At 40.5% G+C, this 19,728-nt stretch overlaps 1 protein-coding gene across 2 annotated transcripts; it reads left to right on the top strand.

Moving 5' to 3' along the window:
• The first annotated feature begins 611 nt into the window (after positions 1–611).
• Positions 612–11,280, top strand: LOC144512027 (uncharacterized). 2 transcript variants are annotated; one of them, XM_078242559.1, is made up of 6 exons: positions 612–954; positions 2,943–3,157; positions 3,670–3,739; positions 3,880–3,970; positions 5,032–5,141; positions 7,088–11,280. In XM_078242559.1, the coding sequence occupies exons 1-6, from the start codon at positions 813–815 to the stop codon at positions 7,450–7,452; spliced, it is 993 nt and encodes a 330-aa protein (XP_078098685.1). In that variant the 5' UTR covers positions 612–812; the 3' UTR covers positions 7,453–11,280. The 2 variants fall into 2 exon arrangements, with proteins under 2 accessions (XP_078098685.1, XP_078098684.1); XM_078242558.1 differs by having other exon boundaries at positions 2,940–3,157.
• Positions 11,281–19,728: the final 8,448 nt, after the last annotated feature.

Below are 19,728 nucleotides of genomic sequence, written 5' to 3'. Positions count from 1 at the left end.
TTTACTAGTGTGCCACTGAAAACTGAATGGTTCAAAACAACATGGTACTCATATTGCACCAGTGTGATCAAAACCACTCAACCACAACTTAAAACATTAGAGGACATCAACAGCAACCATTGCTTCCGGAAAACTCTCAAGGCTCCACCTTATTCCAGCGATTGCATGTTTGTTCCTCTGCAGCAATACACAATATTTTAAACAAGCTCTCACAGTCCTTGCACATCTATTGTTTGTAATTGTTATTTCACTTAATTAGTATATAAAATATAAAGTTCTCTGTCTGTGGGGGAATGCCTCTTCCTTCTTGGCCCCCAGTACTGTACTATATGTAAATGTGATACATTCTGTTGACCTTTTATTCTGCCTATAGTTGTAAAGCACTTTGGTCAGCTAACATTGTTTTAAATGTGATAGAAATACATTTCACTTGACTAGACTTATTTTCTTATTGTATTTCTTATGTATAAAAGTTCACAATCATCAACAGCTTGGTTAAAAGGCTTATAAAAAAAAAAAAAAAAATCCAGTCACAAGCAGTTTACTCAATCCATTTCAAGTAAAAAGTATGTTTTTCAGACGCTTTTATTCTGAAAACGCCCTTCCCGGAAGTCCTGGTCATGTTATTGCAGCGGATCAGAGCACAGCTGTTCTGGGCAGAACAGCCTGGTCTAATAGGTCTCAAATACTGTATGTTAGCCTGACAGCTCAACGTTTCCTCCCTGTCTCTCGTCTCTTTAGCCACATCTCTCTGCGGCTGGCGTTACTTCTCTGCGGCGGGTGGCTCGTGCCGTTTGTGTGTTCGCGAGAGGATGGTTTTGTCAACATCACAACAAGTCGCCATGGCTTTCACGGCTGTGCTTTTCACGTTCGTCGTCCTTCCCAGGATGTTTGGCGTCGGCGGCGGGACCGGGGCGAAGGAAACTAGATTTGACCCTCGCTACACCAGAAAAGGTAGGACAGCTCCCTGTTGTCGCAGAAGAAGAGGACACAGCAAGGCTCCTGTGTACTTATTGCTATAGTGATTTAGCCCCGAGCGCACTAGGCTCTCCACTTTGCATTAGCTATTGCGTGCACTGACAAGGTTTCCCAAAATAAAGGTCATGCCAGAAGGCTACATGCAGATTGTATGGTCAAAACTGAATGGGATTTTGTACCACACCTCAACGTGTGATTGTGCACGGATATTCAGCGCCATAGAGTCCAATAAAGTAATTTAACGGCACAGTGTTTTTGTAAAGTGAAGTCTGTGTCTAGCTACACACATTCCCATCTGTGTTCATTATCGATATTCTATCGATATCGTGATATGTGACTAGATATCGTCTTAGATTTTGGATATCGTATCGTAAATGGCTTAAGTGGTGTCTTTTCCTGGTTTTAAAAGCTACATTTCAGTAAAGTGATGTCATTTTCTGAACCCACCAGACTGTTACTGCTGTTCTATTATTTGCCTTTACCCATTTAATCATTATATCCACATTACTTTTGATTATTTATCACAAATCTCATTGTGTAAATATTTTGTGAAAGCAGCAGTTGTCAACCCTACAATATCGCCACAATGTCGATATCAAAGTATTTGGTAAAAAAAAATATCGTGATATTTGATTTTCTCCATATCTCCCAGCTGTAGTGTCCATAAGGTGTAAATCAGCATCAAGATGAGATGATTGTATCTTGGTTTGGACTGCTTTCACAATACTGACAGCTAACCAGAGGATGCATGCTTAACGTTTTGTATATTTGTATCTCGATACTCATGCTTGTTGATAACAATGCACCTTTTGTAAGACAAAACAAGAATCTTTAAATCATCTTTTTTTGTGGTTGTTCATTCTGTAAGGACTTTGAAAATTTCATAATTTTTAAAACTACACACGCAATCACAGTTGAAGTTGCCATCACCTACTTTGAATGTGAAGATAGGAACTTGTGTACTATTGTAAATCTTTTTTATTAGGCAAGTTCCATATTCGCAAAGATAAATGAAATGGATATGTACTGAGTCTCTTAAATTGGTAACGAATAAGAAAGGCATTCCAATAACTAATATCTACTCCAAATTATTAACTTAAGGAACATCTGCTGTCACCACTTTTAGAAGTGTTTTGTAAAGCTGACATTGAGCTCAGAGTTTAAAACCCTCCTCCATTCGAAAATGTGTTTAGTCCATTGTTCCGTCACCTGGAGCGTCACTTTGCAGAATGATGTATGTGCAGAGTTTGATACTAGAAGTCTGTTTCCACATGAATCTGCTGTTTCTCTGAGCTCACCTTAAATCTCGATTAAACACATTTACAACCAGCAGGATATAGTGACGTACTTCTGCTACTTGGGCGGAGTGATTTGCTCGCAGCACCTGAGAAGCCCCGTGGTGAGGAGCAGAGAGTTCGCCTGGAGTTGTGCGAGCAAATCAGTCCGCCCAAGTAGCAGAAGTAGCAGTACTTCGCTTTCTGAGAATATAGTTCCCAGTTTGTATACAGTTAGAAGATGGCTGTGTCTCATGTGACCTTGTTATTTGTACACGCTGTGACTATAAAAATCACACCATGTAAATAGGAACATGTTGGCGTTATTTTGTCACTTTTTGGGAGCAGTAGGCTACCTCCAGGATCTGTGCTAAGCTAGGCTAGCGGTGGGTGCGTCAGACAGAGTTACAACACGCACGGAGATGAGAAAGGTATGTATGGACTTATCTAACTCTGGGGGATACGGGGAATAAGACAAAGTCCCAATAAGTCGGCGTGTTCCTCCTGAAATCTCCTGAAAACAAGCCTGACTTACTGAAGTAAGCCTGGTTTAAATTTGTATGCTGTTTAATGAAACAACACATACAAACACACACACACACACACACACACACACTGTCAGACCTAATTTCTTCCACAGAATCCTCACCATCTGTCCCCCTTTTTGTCCTCCGGTTGTGTTTGTAGCAGCAGGTCTGGGCCCGGGCGCAGCGAGAGGTCAGCCCATCGCCAACGCCCCCGGTACACCTCAGACCCCCGAGAACATGCTGCAGATGAAGAAGCTGATGGAGCAGGAGCTGAAGAGTGACAAGTTCAAAACCAACAGCAACAAGGGCTACGTGTTCACACTGATGCCTCTCTACGCCATCGGAGTTGGAGTGTTTGCAGCCTACAAGTTTCTGAAGGTAAGTAAAGACACCTGCAACTACGGCTGGGTGTTAAGTTTGATCATTTTTAGGCACAGAGCCAATTGCCCCCTTAGATTCAGGTATCTGAAAATGCCTCGTCATTCAATACCAAATTTCAATACCTAAGGATAAATCCCCTCACAGTCAGTGAGCCAATAAGCACGCAGCATGCTTCTACCAAGATCTAATAATGTCTGTGATTGGCTTTCTAATGTTACACGTTGTAGAGACGTGCAGGAAAAACTCTGTTGCACACAGAGACGGGCTCACGCATAGTAGGAGATAAAAAATTTAAAGATTTTTGCCGTAGTGTAATTTCCTTTTGTTAAAATGAATTTTATAAAATTAGTATTTATAAAAAAAAAAAAAAAAGTATTGTTCAGGAAGCGGTAAGTCACGGTATTGGTATCGGTACCCGATTCCCAGCCCTACCTGCAACACCAAATGCCACTGAGATTATTTCAAATCAAAAACAAAATCTGTATCGCATCATTCTTTTCAATTTGCAGATCAAGTCTACAGATGACCAGGCACAGAAGGACAAATTTGCAAAAGGAGCCAAAAAATCAGTGGAAGCAGGTGTGTATTGGCTGCACTGGGGTTTCTGTTTGCATACCTGTGTTTTCTTTGGTCAAACATATATTTAGTTACCGTGAGTGGTAAATAACTCAGAGATAAGGTTTCTATTCTCTTGTGTGTATGCGTCTGTTTTTGTGCAGAGAACCAGTTGAACGAGCTGGAGCAAAGGCTAGCGCAGACAGAGAGGATGCTCAACTCCATCCTCACACAGCTGGACCCGCTCACTAACTGGTAAAGGGATGATCAGTGTTAGTTTCCATGCGCGTTGGTCTCCACCACGCCTTGTGCTCCTGAAACATGATCCCCACTTTACGTCTCCGTCCATTTCCTTCTAGCAGGCCTGCAGTGTAAAGGAGGCCACTGGCACGCTTGAGAAATTATATTTTTTACTGTTTTCAATGTTTGAGAAAAGAAAAGTTGTCACTCTTTAAAATTCTGAGAGTGTAGAAGAAATGGAGCATTGCACAGAATAGACATATATAAAAAAAAGAAAATAGTAGGCCAACACAAACATGGACTAAAAGGAATAAAAACGTCCGCGCTAAATAAAAGGGGGACGTAATTTAATGTGGGGTACAACCACATCGCACATTGTAAAGTTTTTTTATGAATGAAATAGACATATTACATACCTGAGGGCCAGTTCGGGGATGTTTTTGAATCATTTACAATCCCCTAATTGTCTCCATCTGTTGAAAGCCTGACCGAGTGTGACTCAGGTTATCGCCCGTTGTCTTTCAGTTTCCCTTTTAGCTTTTTAGTTGTTCTTCGTTTAATTTCTTCTATGCTGTGATGGCCCTGCCCCAGTATCAGCCATAACCACAGCAGATAACTTAAAAATACAATTAGGCCTATATAAAGAAATCTCCTGCTACCTTTTGGCATACTCTAACGCAGGCTTTTCCGTTGTTACGCCAAAATCTGTGACCCATCAGAATGTGTGACTGCAGCTCAGTCTACCTACCTTTTTTGTAAAGCACTTCCAATTGCCTATCGCTGAAATGGGCTATATATAAATCAACTTGTAACCCCCTATATTTAAAAAAAGAAAAAAAGCAAAACGACAGCAAGATAACCTCGGTGTATGTCCGAACACCATGTTAACACAGACTACCGCGGCAAGCCTAAGGCTCCTGTGTCTCAAGAATGATATTCATTAAATGAGCTTGTTAATTTGATAACATTATTACTTGGCATCAGATGGAAATGTTTGCAATGATGCAATGTTTTACTACATGCTCAGAGCAGCTCCTCTGAGATACATTTTGTTTTCATTCCTGGTTTCTCTTCAGTGTGAAGTCGGTGGCCCAGGATCAAAAGAACGAGATCATGTCTCAACTCCAGACCATCCGGCACCTGATGAAGAAGAGAGGAATGGACTGTCCACCCCTCAACATCAACGGTGGGCTGATCAACTCTCTTTGACTCTGTGTCGCAGGACTTTAGGAATTAGGACTCTGTTACTTGCCAATAATCCGGTGGGACTAGTGAGCTCAGGCATCACAAACCTTTAGTCAAAATACCCCCAAAAAGGACTGGGGAGCAGAAATTGCCCCCATGATTTTGAAAAACAAATATATAAAAAATAGCGATTTTATTTACTGATATTGACACAAGGTGGGGATTACTGTATGCATTTTAAACGGGGCTCATTTCACATAAAATAAAAGCAACTTTATACACTCATTACTACTTTTTAAAAGTGCCAACCAAATTTTGTAAATGCCCCCAATTTATTAGACAGTGATTCCGAATTTTTAATTTCCTACACTGGTCAAAATGTTAGCATGCGTAATGCAGTATGTTAACTGATGGTGCATTTTTCCAAAAGACCCAAAGCAGCAAACTGCAGGCTGGATAGACTTTTGAAAATACAGCCGTGCATGCAAATTGTGTTGGTGTGCCATCAGCTGTGTGTGTTTTGTGGTGATCAAATTCAAATTGAGCAGCCGCATTGACACACATCTCTTAAAAAAAATATATATAAATAAGTGCTTTGCATCTGATTTTACATTTACAAATGTGGTCGAAGTCTAATTTGCACAAAGATCAGAAAAAAATAACCTCATTCACTTTCTCTTTCTGACATTCTGGGTGATATTAATTAAATATAATATTTCTACACTTTTTACCTCAATATTGATGAACATAATAATGTGACAATATTATACAGCAGGGAGGGACTTGCAAAAGACAAAGATATACTGTATCTTATAGCTTATATATGAAAAAGATATTTTAAAGAACCGGCTATGCTGCACATTCTACACTTGCAATATGAACATGTCAGTGCTCTCTGGTGGACAAACTACAGTATGTGTTGGTAACACAGTTTCTAAATGACTGCCGCCACATCTTTGGCATTTCTGTGTAACTATTTCTTGTTACTAATAAGACAGGCATACCAATCTGTTTGTGATACGCTTATATCAGCTGATATTAGCTGACTATTGTAGATACAACAACTTCTATTGTACGAACAAGCTTTAGTTTGTTCGTATGATGTGTGCTGCGGTGCTTTTTTGCGGTTTCCTATCAGAATCTGCAGCTTTTCACTGCAACAAACACACCAGCTGCTGATTTTACTATCACACCTTCAGCCTCACAGTCAACTGCTGCTGAGTTTTGCTTTCTGAGTTTCAAAACCAACCATTAGAAACAGGCCTCTATTCCCCGGATCTAGAAGTACATCTTACCATGTTTTAGTAAGAAGCCTCTCCTGTTTTAATTGGCTGTCAATTTGGTTTAATACAAGCTCCACATTTCCTCCATGTTTTCCTGTTGATACATTTAGTATTATGTACACAATGTTCCACTGCACTGATTTAATCATTACAGTAACCGAGTCCTCCCACTCCCACTCTGCTGCTTTGAGTTAATTTGAACAGAAATGCGGTGTCTTTCCATTTCCTGATTATTTCCTGTTTCTTCCATGTGGCCATTTTCCACTTCCATTAAGCTATCTCAATTAAACTTAACACTGCCTGCATGATGTTTCACATTAGAAGCTGTCTAGCAGTTCATAGGACATTAGTCTCCCATTGCCAGCTCTATCTCCACAGCGCTGTGGAGTAAGGTCCGGCTACACCACACATATACAATCTGGGGAGAGACGTGAGAGGCTCATGGTGTTGTCATTTATACATATGTTTATGGCTCATTGTCTATTTTGTTACTATTTAGTTGAATGGTCTTAAATATTGTGGTTACTGTGTCATCTTCATCTTTCATGTTGCAAGTCGTATGTTTTCGGACACAAACAAATTAAGACCAGACGCTACAAAACGCAGGCATAAAAAACTCTTGAGGATGGTTAGAATGACCTGTACTCTATCACTTCTCTTCCAGAGGCATCCTGTGAGCGTAACCTCGAGGACCTCATAGAGAAACTCGAAGCCAACGACACCTCGGCAGCAGACGCTTCCCTGGTGGACAAGCAGGCCTCTCCAGGCGCAGCAGAGGCGTCAGAAAAAGTCTACCAGAAGCATTTGGAAGCTAAAGATGAAGCCGCAACGGAAGGTGAAGAGATGAAGCAGCTCATACCAGAGGAATCAGACGGGGGAACAGAGGGAGAAGGAAACGCGGAGGAGGAGGACGGGTTGGAGGTCTCTGAGCTCATACCTTCACTAGAGGACTTGTATGAGACCAACATTGAGGAGGTCGGAGCTGAACGGCGCGCGCCCGGCCTCAGGCGACGCAACAGGCCGGACTAAACTCACCGCAGGACTTCTGCACTGTACAGAAACGTGACAGATTATTATTATTATTATTATTAATATTTATTACCCGAAAAGGCTGTCTACATATTCACCAAAAACATATATTGTACTCATAAGAAACTATAACCTCCTAAGGAAAGCTCTCTAACGGCAAACACATACTTAGGGCTCTGTTTTCCTGTTGCACTCACAAGGATGGCGTATTCATGTGCTTCTGCTATTATTGCTCATATAGGTGCAGTGTGCTGTGTGCAAAAGGGTTAGGTGAAGTGGATTGGGTGATTATTCGTCCTCTCAGTCGGTCTCATACCTTTCTTTTTTAACAGCTGTGCTAATCACATTGGCGCATGAAAAGAACGACTCACTAAGCAGTAAATATGGCGTATTACAAATCTGCATTGGAAGTAAGCTGATCTGCCTTCTAAAGCTTAATGTTCATTTGTGGTGAAGTATAAAAAAACTTCCTTAGGGGCCACCACAAACCTCCAGAGCAGTTCCAAAGCTCTCTATGATGTCACAGTCACTCCAAAACCTCCCATAGAAGGCCATTGGTGATGGGGCGTTGAAGCACTGAGGCTTTTAAGCCAACCGCGGTTGAAAGTTCTCACCATAAACTCACTGTGTACAAAATGTCTCCCTAGGCTCCTCTATAGCTCAGCCGTAAATATTTTAAATATTTACGTACTGGGGAAAACAAGATCTTCCCCATCTCAATAGCTAACACATCACCAATACTCCTCAAACCATTCAGTGAGCTTTTGTTACCTGTATGGAAGCATCTGTATTTATTATATTTCTCATTCATTCACATTTTTCCTTTTTTAATTTGTCACCGACCTTCATAATAAGGTGGTGCAGTCCAGACATATCTTGATTTGTAGCCGTGATGGATGCCAGATGCATAAAACGTGTTAAAATGTGTGTTAAGACTTGTGGGGGCGTTCACGTTGATTTTCCCAGTTGGGAAACAAATTTTTCCGATTATTTCGACACTACGTGAATGCAGCACATATGCCGTATCTCGCGAAGCTATTGAAAATAATTTGTTTGTCTGCCATGTGATTCAGATCCGCTCCAAAATGTTTTTTCCTTAATGGGCCCTGCTACACCCTTCAACAAAGGTTTTGAAACCGAGCCAGAAGTTTTTCTGTAATCATGACAGCGGATGGACAGAGCCAAAAACGTGACCGCCTTGGCGGAGATAAGTGTAACAACCTAGACAAAATTAAAGTCTCTTATTTTTCATTTCCACCACCTTATCGTATGACCCTCGGATCGGTACACAAAAACATGTGCACGTGGTCTAGTATGAATGATTGCTCACACATTCTCACCACACAGTGTTTTTATAAGTAGCAGTTTATGTTTGGGAAATGTTTTTTGTGCATACATATTGTTTATGCATCTGGCCTCAGGTCCTCAGTCATCCATTCCCCGCATTATATCAAAAAATAATTTTCTTCCCCCCAAAAAAAATCAACACTTTGCCTTGCCATGCCTCATCTCCCTGGGACTCCAATCATGCTGCTCCGCTCACTTTTGCACCATGTGCACTGCACTGGGCACGGGAATACAAAAGAGATGGGCAAACTACAGGATAGTCGGGGTTGGGAAAATTCCATCATTGTATAGTGCTACTTGTTTTAGTCTTTGTGCTGGAAAATAGAGCCATATGTCCTTTACTTTCCTGTTGTCAGTCATTTTATCCAACACCAATTATCACATTTTTTTAAACTTGCCTGCTTTTGGATTGAAATGTCTATGCATATTTTTTTTTGTTAGCTCTGTCCTTGGTTTAGGTTTGCACCTGTTCCATCGCCAAACATTGAAATGTATAATCTACATGAAATAAGGTTGTGGCCAATGTCACCTGTTGCTTATTTGCCTTTTACCTTTTGCATGGTGCACAACTTTTCAAACACAGATGTAACTAATAACAAGGACTGACATGTCTTACTGGGACACTGCAATAGAACAAAACCATTGTTAATATTAGTTCCACATGTGTGTTTCCTGCTATGACAAGTAGAAATGTCTGCAATAGATGTGATTATTCCAACATGATAAATGCCACAGGACATGAACCTGGAAGTCTTTAAAGACCCAGCTTCTCTGTCTGTTAGTCTAGAGAAAATGTGCTTTCATTGTTGCATCTTAACCTTGCACCACCCTGTGCTGAAACCCTCTCCCCCTGTCGGGTATGAGGAAATTGCAAAGACAATTGATTTCATGACAAAATCCATAGAAGTCTTACCATAAACATTGTTATTTTCCTATTTTATTAATACATTTCTTTTGGTTTTTTTATCATAAAGGGATGACACTAATGCTGGATGCGATGAGCCTACTTAAACAGCAGAATATAATATAATATACATTGTAGAGTGTGAACTTGGGCCTGTGGAATGCTGTCTATGCATCAAAACATAACCATGTTTTTTTTAAATAATTTTTTGTCTGTACATTGTAGTCTATATCCTCGACATTCCACTTCCGGGATTGCTCCGTCGCCGACGAAAATTCTGCTGGATTTCACTCATTCAGGCCAGATATCCGTTTCCTTGGGCTTCCTTTGTGTTGGCGTTCTAACCTCTGGTGGATTTCTGAGGACTATGGTTAACTGCTCCTCAGATCTCTGCAGGGTAAATCCTGAACAAGTTCCTTCCTGAGGCTATTTTGCAGCGGCACCGCGGCTTCTCCCGGCGCTTAGCACTGCCCAAGACGATTGCGATTGGTTTAAAGAAATGCCAATAAACCAGAGCACGTTTTCCTCCCATCCCGGAATGTTGTGTGGACTAGCCAGACCCTCCTCTGCAGCGCCTCGTGAAGGAATGTCTGGCAAAGCGAGACAAGTACATTGTGACTGCATGGTGTTTTAATTAATTTATTCAAGAGGAAAATGACAATCATTTGATCACCCAGAAAACACTTTAACTCACATTAAATGTTTCCACTGTTTTATTACTTTTTTTAAATCAGCGTTATTTTAGATGTGTTTATATTTGTTGGATACCACTATCGTAGAAAAGAATCGGTTATCACTTAGCCTTATATTTCAATAATTTTTTGAAAATTTGATTTGAAATGCATGTGAGGGGGCTTTCCGGTTGTTCCCATGTTGTCTGTTGTTGGGTAACATACGTCCAGCTACTATTAGGGTGCTTCTCTAAATATCCAACTATAATGAAAAAATGAAGGTCCTAATTTTCTAAATTGAAAAGAAATCTTGTGATTTGTGCTGATGTCAGTGAATACCCAGCAGTACATTCATGACTGAATTACATAACTGATGGCCACAAAGCACCAGATTAGTCATTCATCTCAGTATGTATGATCATTTTTGCATCACATGTCTCTGTCTGTTACAGAGTAGGACTGCACATGTGGGGATGTACTGTCATGTTCATTTAACTTTGCAGTACATAATAGTTGCCCAAATATTGATGGAATAAAATTTGTTAAATGTTTGGTTAAAAATCCCACTAAAATAATAATTATCATATCTGCCAAAATGCAATGCCCCTGTAGTATAGCAGTTGTATCATGATATAAGATGAAAGTATGAAATCTTATTGTGAAGCCCACAAATGCAGGATGTTTTGGATGTTTTCCTGAATTCTGACACATGGAATTTATTGCCACGTCTTGTAACCCACAAATATTTGCCTTAATTTATTTTGTAAATGTTTTTGTATCTGTCCTTCCCCTCTATGCATTGTCACAGTTCTGTGTTGAATTGTGTATGATTCATGTGGGGGTTGAGTGAGGGAACTTAGCTTGCCTTAGAAGAAAATAAAACAAAAGAAAATAATGCTGTCTGGACTTTTGAACAGATGACGGTTATTTAAAGAGGCTGTACTCAACATTCAGAACATTTATGTAGCAACAAACACATATTTTCTATGTAAAGATATAGTGGAGTAATGCAATGGTGTCCTGAGCAGAGAATGAAGTCCCACTCACTCTGTGTGTGCTGTATCCGAGATTCTCTGTTCTTTGTTTTGATAGCCGGTCCGGCCATGTGTGCATCTTATCTTCATGTAGGTATTTCACATATCGGGTAACAGTATGTGAGAGCCGTGTGGAGGCAATCCCAGCCTCTGTTTTTTTTCTTAATTATTTTGTGTACAGCCCCTTTAAGCTCCAACTAATATGGATTCATGAAACTAAGGCCTGATCGTGGATGTATTAAAAGAACGGGCCTGATAGGCTACTTATACCAGATACTTTACGTATGCCAGTAAATCTGAGCTTCTTCGTCCTGTAGCTATTTTTTATCAGGCTGGAGAAGCCTCCGAAGCCCCCAGACCTATTGAGTGGGAAAGACAGTATTACTTTATATGGAAAACAATACTTTTATAAACATTACGGATGAATTAATACAATTAAGACATTTCAAGATTTCGTGATTTCTATTATTCTCAGGTTGACGGTAATGCTGCGTACATGCCATATGGGAGTTTCCACAATTACCAGCTTCCAACAGCAACATCCACGTTGTAATTAAAACTGAAAAAAAAGTTGGCGCTCAATACATCTATACGTGCAGTTTAGTGTCACAAATTACCCATACAATGTCCTTAATTAATTATGAACCTGCTAAACCACCTGTGCTACCCTAACCCTACCCCTAACCTTAACCTGTTTCAAATAAGACCCTCATCATTTGGGACACTCGGTTTTTGGAAAATAATTTATGACACTAAACTGCACGTAAGCCCTGTAACTGTTAGCTATACTGTCGCATCAACGCTCACAAGTTGTAAACATGGGGATGTTTCCTAGTTTGAATTCAATGCAGCATTCAGCAGAGCCGGAAAGTATGTGAGGTCACTAAACTCAACATAGACCAAATGTTTAGATAGAAGAAGTTGGGGAGGTGGGGACGTGCGCGCAGGGAAAACAAGCTCTCACCTTAAACATAAGCCATTATCACCTTTGTACTTGATATGGCATGGTAACGTTACATGGTAGCAACTGTTGCTTATTAACACATTCAGCAGACACTGAGCAACATTAGCATTCATTTGGAGTCGTGTTTCTGGCCACCTGACAAATGTAAGTCTTTAAGTAAGTTCCTTTTTGCTCTATTTCGCTCTCCACCAACTTCTAAGGTTTAGCTAGCTAGCTGCTAACGCTCCAATAAATTCGCAAGCTAAGCCATTCGCTAACTTGAATGTCTGTCTGATGTATAGTCGTTTTTAAACGACGCTATGAGAGTCACGTTAAACCAAAACTGTAAAAACTGAACTAGAAGATGCTAAAAACAAAACGCTCCATAGCGCAGAGGACCCCTTTTCAGAGAAGTAACGTTACATAGTTACACTTTCACTGCCAATCAGAATAGTCTGTTTTACAGCAGGAAACTCACAGTTTATAAATAATAAAAGTATTGATAGCTGAATTCCATTTCAGGGTAGGCTATAAACCTTTTTCACGGCAAATATGTTTGACTTAGCAGGGAAAGTACAGTTGTATTTAATTGAATAACATGACTAGTGGCTGTATTCCACTAAGAGTAGGTTTATTGTGCTTGCTGGCTCACTATATAGCTGACTGAGACATTTGAACATTTTATTTAACTGTAATGTTCCTGCTATGGCAAGTCAGGACGTCTGCTGTGAAAAGAAAAGGCCTATGATAAAGTTGTCCCGCCTTCACTTGTTTAACAGAGATAGTGGGGGACATGCCAATTTAGAAGAGGTCTAAATAGGCGAAATAAGTAAAAACACATTAGGGTGAAACATAACATGGCTGCGTTGGGCCTTTTTTAAAATGAAGTTGCATGTTTGTCATGCTGCTTTCTGTTGAAATCCGTAATGGCAAGTATCTGGCCTCGGTGTATGTTCTCTGATTCTATTTTTAATATTCTAATTAATAACTGTGACCATTTTCCATCTGGATACTGTCACATCTCTTTATTTGCATTTGCAGATTCACAGCCGGCTGCACTGCAGTATGTGTGATCTCTGCACTGGATTCAAGCTGAAGGAAGGATGCTGCTCCCTTTGTATCCTGAAGATGGCGCCACAGGTCCACAGTTACAGCAAAGGAAATAAGGTAAAAAGTCTAACACACTGCACTGGCTGGCTAAGGCATATCGTTTATATTAGGGGTCTTTAACGTTTTTTAAGTAAAGGACCCCTTAACTGAAAGAGACTGATCAGGGACCCCTTACTACATATATTGTATAAAATGAAGTTGCATATAAAACTGGGCCTACAATAACGTGTACAGCAGCCTAAAGCCTTTATTCATACCTTTTAGTGCATACAATACTAAGCTATTCAAATAATAATTGTTGGCATGATTTTATAAATCGTGTTTTGATGTTAAACATACATGTAGCACAGTGAATCCTTAGGATGAACTGTATCTGTGGATAGCTGCCTTAGTGACTACCTGTTACCTGTAGGCCAGTACGCCTATCAATGTTTTTTTCACAAAAAGGCTGATTTGTATAAAATGTAGGATTCATGTTAAGACATTTTACATTTTGAAAAAAAAGGCAATAACTAAATAAAAAGTTAATAATTTGGAGGCCCCACCGGCAGTAACTCTGAGGACCCCCTAGGGGTGTTGAAGATCTCTGGTTTATATGATAAATCAATATATCTATCTAACATATAACTTAAGTTATGCATACTCCGTTTTAATTTATTATTTAGATATGAAATAGATTTAAAAAAAAATAATAATAATTTGATTTAGGACTGGCTAGAAAAAGTTCAGGCTCCCTCATCAGTTCCAACAAAATATAAATATTTTTGAAAACTTGGTGAAATAAATCACCCCCTCTCTAATCATAACTTATAATTAGACATACAGAGTTTATTAATGACTTTCCCTCATGCAGCGGAGGCAAAAAGATCTGGGATTCATCGCAAATTAGCTTGGCTCTCTCTCAATTAGGAAAGCAACATTTAATCAGCTCAACTTCTTCCACTGGGACTTCTGCCTAATTCCATCCAAGAGCCTGTGCTTAGCAGCATACTTTTTTTTTTTTATTATACTACTGGATGGTTGGGACTGGAGCTAAAAGTGTTTGCAGCAGAACCTGCATGGGCTGTAAAAAAAAAAAAAAGAATGTTATTCCCTCCACCCCTCAGGGCTAAACCGGACTTAATTACACCAAAACATTCTCAAAGTGTTTATTAAGTGTCTCATGTGTAAGGACTGCAATGTTTAAATAGTGCTCAGCAGTGCTTGATATGCTTATTGACACGGTTTCCATGCTCTTTGATTAATCCGATGACTTGGGTGTAATTGTTAACTGCAGTAATTGCTTATGCGATGGACTTATACGTACTGCTTTATTCCCCAACCGTTCTTGGTTATCTTGCCTCAATCAGGGCAATTCAAATTGAAACATTTGGGGGAATGAAGCAGGGTAAATTGGAGAAGAATTGTCTGACTTGTTTGGCCTGATTTCATAGAAAATGTTCTCTTTTTGTCAATTTATCATAAGACTTGTATAAGAAATGTGTCAGAAGATATGGACCCAACCACGGTGGTTCTTCTGGGTACTCTCATCTAGTTTTTGACCACTGTTTGCGCTATGGGCCAATGTTTTTGCAAGTGTGTCGCTGTTTGCTTTGTATCGCGAGGCAAGGCAGCTTTATTTGTATAGCACATTTCAGCAACAGGGCAATTCAAAGTGCTTAACATGAAAACAGATTAAAAAATTAAAAACAGATAAAATACGAGAAGAAAAATCTAACAGCAGTATAAGAAATTATACATTGAAGAGCAGTTAAATATATAAAAGCAGATAAAATAGGAATTTCTCTTTATATGCTTATATAGATTGTTATACAGTGTCAACAATGCAGCTTCAGTATAAGAAATGAACAGTTATTTAAAGAAGGGCAACATCAAAAAGAAAGGTCTTCAGCCTTGATTTAAAAGAACTGAGAGTTGCAGCGGACCTGCAGTTTTCTGGGAGTTTGTTCCAGATATGTGGAGCATAAAAACTAAACGCTGCTTCCCCCTGTTTAGTTCTGACTCTGGGGACAGAAAGCAGGCCTGTCATGTCATGGTTCATAGTGTAGTAGCAGATCAGAAATATATTTTGGCCCTAAACCGTTTAGTGATTTATAAACCAGCAAAAGTATTTTGAAATCAATTCTTTGAGGCACTGGAAGCCAGTGTAGAGACTTCAGAACTGGAGTGATGTGATCCACTTTCTTGGTGTTGGTGAGGACTCGAGCAGCAGTGTTCTGAATCAGATGCAGCTGTCTGAGTGATTTTTTTTTTAGGGAGACCTGTAAAGACACCGTTACAGTAGTCAATTCTACTGAAGATAAAAGCATGGACAAGTTTTTCCAAATCCTGCTGTGACATAAGTCCTTTAACCCTTGATATATTCTTGAGGTGATAATAGGCTGACTTTGTAATTGTCTTAATGTGGCTGTTGAAATTCAGGTCTGAGTCCATGACTGCACCAAGATTTCTGGCTTTGTCTGTTGTTTTTAACATTGTTGTTTGAAGCCCAGAACGGAGCCTTGAGGAACTCTGCACGTCATATTTGTATGCTCGGATGTATAATTCCCTATAGACAAAAAGTAGTCCCTATTCTTTAAATAACACTCAAACCACTTTAGTACTGAGCCAGAAATGCCAACCCAGTTTTCCAATCGGTCTAGTAATATGTCATGGTCGACCGTATCAAATGCAGCACTGAGATCAAGCAACACTAAGACTGAAATTTTGCCACTATCTGTGTTTAAGTGGATGTCATTAAAGACTTTAACAAGCGCTGTCTCAGTGCTGTGGTGTGGTCGAAAACCCGACTGGAAGGCATCAAAACAGTTGTTTAGTGACAAGAAAAGGTTGAGTTGTTGAGAAACCGTTTTTTCAGTGATTTTACTTAAAAATGGAAGGTTTGATATCGGCCTATAGTTGCTCATTAGTGACGTGTCTAGATTGTTCTTTTTTAAGAGTGGCTTAATGACTGCAGTTTTCAGGGCCTGCGGGAAGATACCTGAGAGAAGAGACGTGTTTACAATCTGTAGAAGATCTGTAGCCAAACAATTCAAAACATTTTTGAAAAGGCCCGTTGGTAGACTATCAAGGCAGCAGGAGGAGGTTTTCAGATGTTGTATAATGTCCTCCAGGTTTTTACAGTTAATCATATGAAATTGGGTCATATTGGAATTTGTTTTGCCTGGACACTGTGACAACACATACCCTGTACTCGATATGGAAGCACTGATTGTTTGTCTAATTTTCTGAATTTTGTCTTTGAAGAAGGTGGCAAAATCATTGCAGGCCTTGGTGGATAAAAGTTCAGATGCTACTGGTACTGGAGGGTTTGTTAACCTATCGACAGTAGCAAACAAAGCACGTGAGTTATTAATTTTTTGGCAATAATGTCCGAGAAGAAGGACCGCCTTGCATTCCTCAGTTCCAAATTATAAATGCCAAGTCTTTCTTTATATGTTGTAGTGGACCTGGAGATTAGTTTTTCGCCACCTGCGTTCTGCTTTTCGACACACTCTTTTTTTCTGTTCTTACCAGTATGGCATTTCTCCATGGAGATCTTTTCTTATCAGAGACAGTTTTTACCTTAATGGGAGCAATGGCATAAATAACATTTGTAATTTTACAATTGAAATTGTCTACAAGCTCAGTGACTGAGACCCCTGAGAGGGCGGGTGTGGAGGAGAAAAGCTGAATGAATGTTTCACTGGTGTTGTCAGTGATATACTGTTTTCTTATTAACTTTGTTTGGACACTTTTGTGCACAGAGACAGTGCCATTAAATAAAACACAGGAATGATCAGAGAGAGCAGCATCAGTCACCACAACCTTGGAAATGTTCAAACCCTTCGAGATAATCAAGTCCAGAGAGTGCCCCTTGTTGTGTGTGGGCTCCGTCACATGCTGAGTCAGTCCATAGTTCTCAAAAATACCTTCGCTGAAGAGCCACATATTCAAAAGAAGCAAAGTTTCCATAAGATATTTGAGTACATTGGAACGAGTCATTAAACAAAATGGTGACTCCACCTCCTTTCTTATTCGCTCTATTCTCACTCATAAAATTGAAGTTAGGGGGAGCTGACTCTATAAGAACAGCATCACTGTTATTATGGTCTAACCAGGTTTCAGTTAAAAACATGAGGTTAAGATTGTGCTTAATAATAAAATTATTGATTAAAAATGATTTACCCGCCAGAGACCTGACGTTTAGTAAGGCTAATGTTAGTGTGTTAAAATAATTATCTGTCTCGTTTTTTGGGACAGGCTGTGGCTGACGAGGAATGGATGCTAAATTTGCTAAGTTGGCAGTTAAGTGCTTCTTTTTCTTACTTAGCGGATTCACCATTCTTTTTCTATTACGTATCGCAACGTTGATTGATGAAGAATTGAATACACAGGGCCCAGGCTTGTCCTGGAAAGAGTCATGAGTGCCACTAGGCATGCAGCCTGGGCCCAGCACATATCAGTTAAAGCTTGTTTCATTTTGTACACAAGCATACTTATCAGTCTGGTGAGAAGGAGTTCGCTGCCGTCCTTGAGGGGGGCAGAGGTGCCTGGCGTTTTACTTTCAGCGGTTCAGTCAAAACAGGGTCAGTTTGATGCTGGGGGGCGAATGATGGGAGAAGGTAGTGGGGCAAACTTGATTCCAGCATCTACCAGCTGCTCCATCCGGTCAGTGAACCCCAACATGTGGCAGGGGGGGAAACAGGGGAAAAGGCGGATGGGGAGAGCGATGGATCCTCAAAGGCGTCGGTGTTGGTAAGGGGGTTTGAGAAGTGTTGGATGGGTGAAAAGGGGGGTTGAGATTTCTCGTCTCCGTTCTGTGGTCCTCCATGGTCAAATCTTTGCTCAGGTGGGGGCTGTGGTGGATCACTGCTGCACTTTGTTGTGTCTTCTTCTTGTTTTGTTTGTGTTGATTTATCTTGTCTCGTGTCCTTGGCCGAGGGAGTAGATGTGTGGTGTAGAAAGTAAAGTAGGCTAGAGATGAACAGCTTTACTCCTGGCTTGTTAAGAAAAAGTCCATCTGCTTTAAAAAGATGTCTGCGGTCCCAGAAAATGTTAAAATTGTCAATGAACCGCAGAGAGTGGACGGTACATGCAGTTGAAAGCCATCTGTTCAGTGCCAACAGTCTGCTGAATCTCTCAGCTCCTCTTCTGACTGGCGGTATAGGGCCACTGATAAACACCTTCGCGTTTAGGGAGCTGACTGTGTTCAGCAGATTCATAAAGTCACGATTCAGCACTTCAGACTCTTGCTTTACAACATCATGTGACCCTATATGCAGTATAATGTTCTTCACAGTTGGGTGTGCTGCCACGATATCCGGGATTCTTTGGGCCAAGTCAGTATTTTGGTGTTTTTACTGCTTTTTATGTCTTTTACAGCAGAGTCACCCACAATCAGAGTTTGGTGCCCAGTCGTTAGCTTTCCCTGTAGCTTTTTACTTTTTGAATTGCTCTTAGTCCTTGCACTGCTGTGTGACGATCAGACGCAATCCAGGTTATGTCCAGGGTCCTGCAGCAGAGGAGAAAATCTGTTCTCCACCTGCACACTCAGTTGTTGGGGAGGCATTTTGTTGCTAATTCTCCCTTTTGCAGCTGTCCATGGCTGTGTCCTACTGAGTACAGGGGTTGAAGAGGCGCTCTGCCTGGATGGTAATGCAGGCCAGCCGGTCGTATCACAAATCTCAGGGCACTGTGGTCTGCCCGTTAGTCGTCCTCCCATTTCCCAGGAAAATGATTTACTCTTAGGCTTTGCACCAACAGAGTTCCAGGGAGGACTACCACTTGTTGATTTATTACCCATTCCACAGCCCTGCTGTTTGTTTGTAGTCTTGCTGGTGCTAGTTAGCCGTGTGTTGGCATGCTTTTGTCCATTGTTTTGGATCAGTGGTAAAGTGGTGTCATTTCCACATGATCCGTTCACTTCCACGTTTACTTCTAACCGGTAAATTTTGGTTTCCAGAACTGCAATCTTCTGAAGGAGTTTGTAGTAGTCCTCCATGGAGAAGGGAGGCATCTTGCTGCTAATTAGCTTTAGCTACAGTCACTTTAGGACAGGCTTGAGCTATTGGTAGGCCACGCTCACGCAGAAAAATGCTGAAATATATATATAGTCCAGTGATTTATAAGTATCCAAGAGCCGCTGCTCATAGTTTCTCTCAGAGGAAAAGCAAGATTATCAGCAGAAATATGCAAGCAGAGGCAAGAGCAAGCAGCAAAGTGTCTGCACTGTAAGAAGCAGGAAGCATTGTCGAGTATGCACACAGTACTCCTGTAAATGATGAC

This window comes from Sander vitreus, chromosome 23 (genome assembly GCF_031162955.1).
Source record: "Sander vitreus isolate 19-12246 chromosome 23, sanVit1, whole genome shotgun sequence".
Lineage (NCBI taxonomy): Eukaryota > Metazoa > Chordata > Actinopteri > Perciformes > Percidae > Sander > Sander vitreus.
Note: the sequence above shows the minus strand (reverse complement) of the source record. Positions and strands in the feature narration are given on the sequence as shown.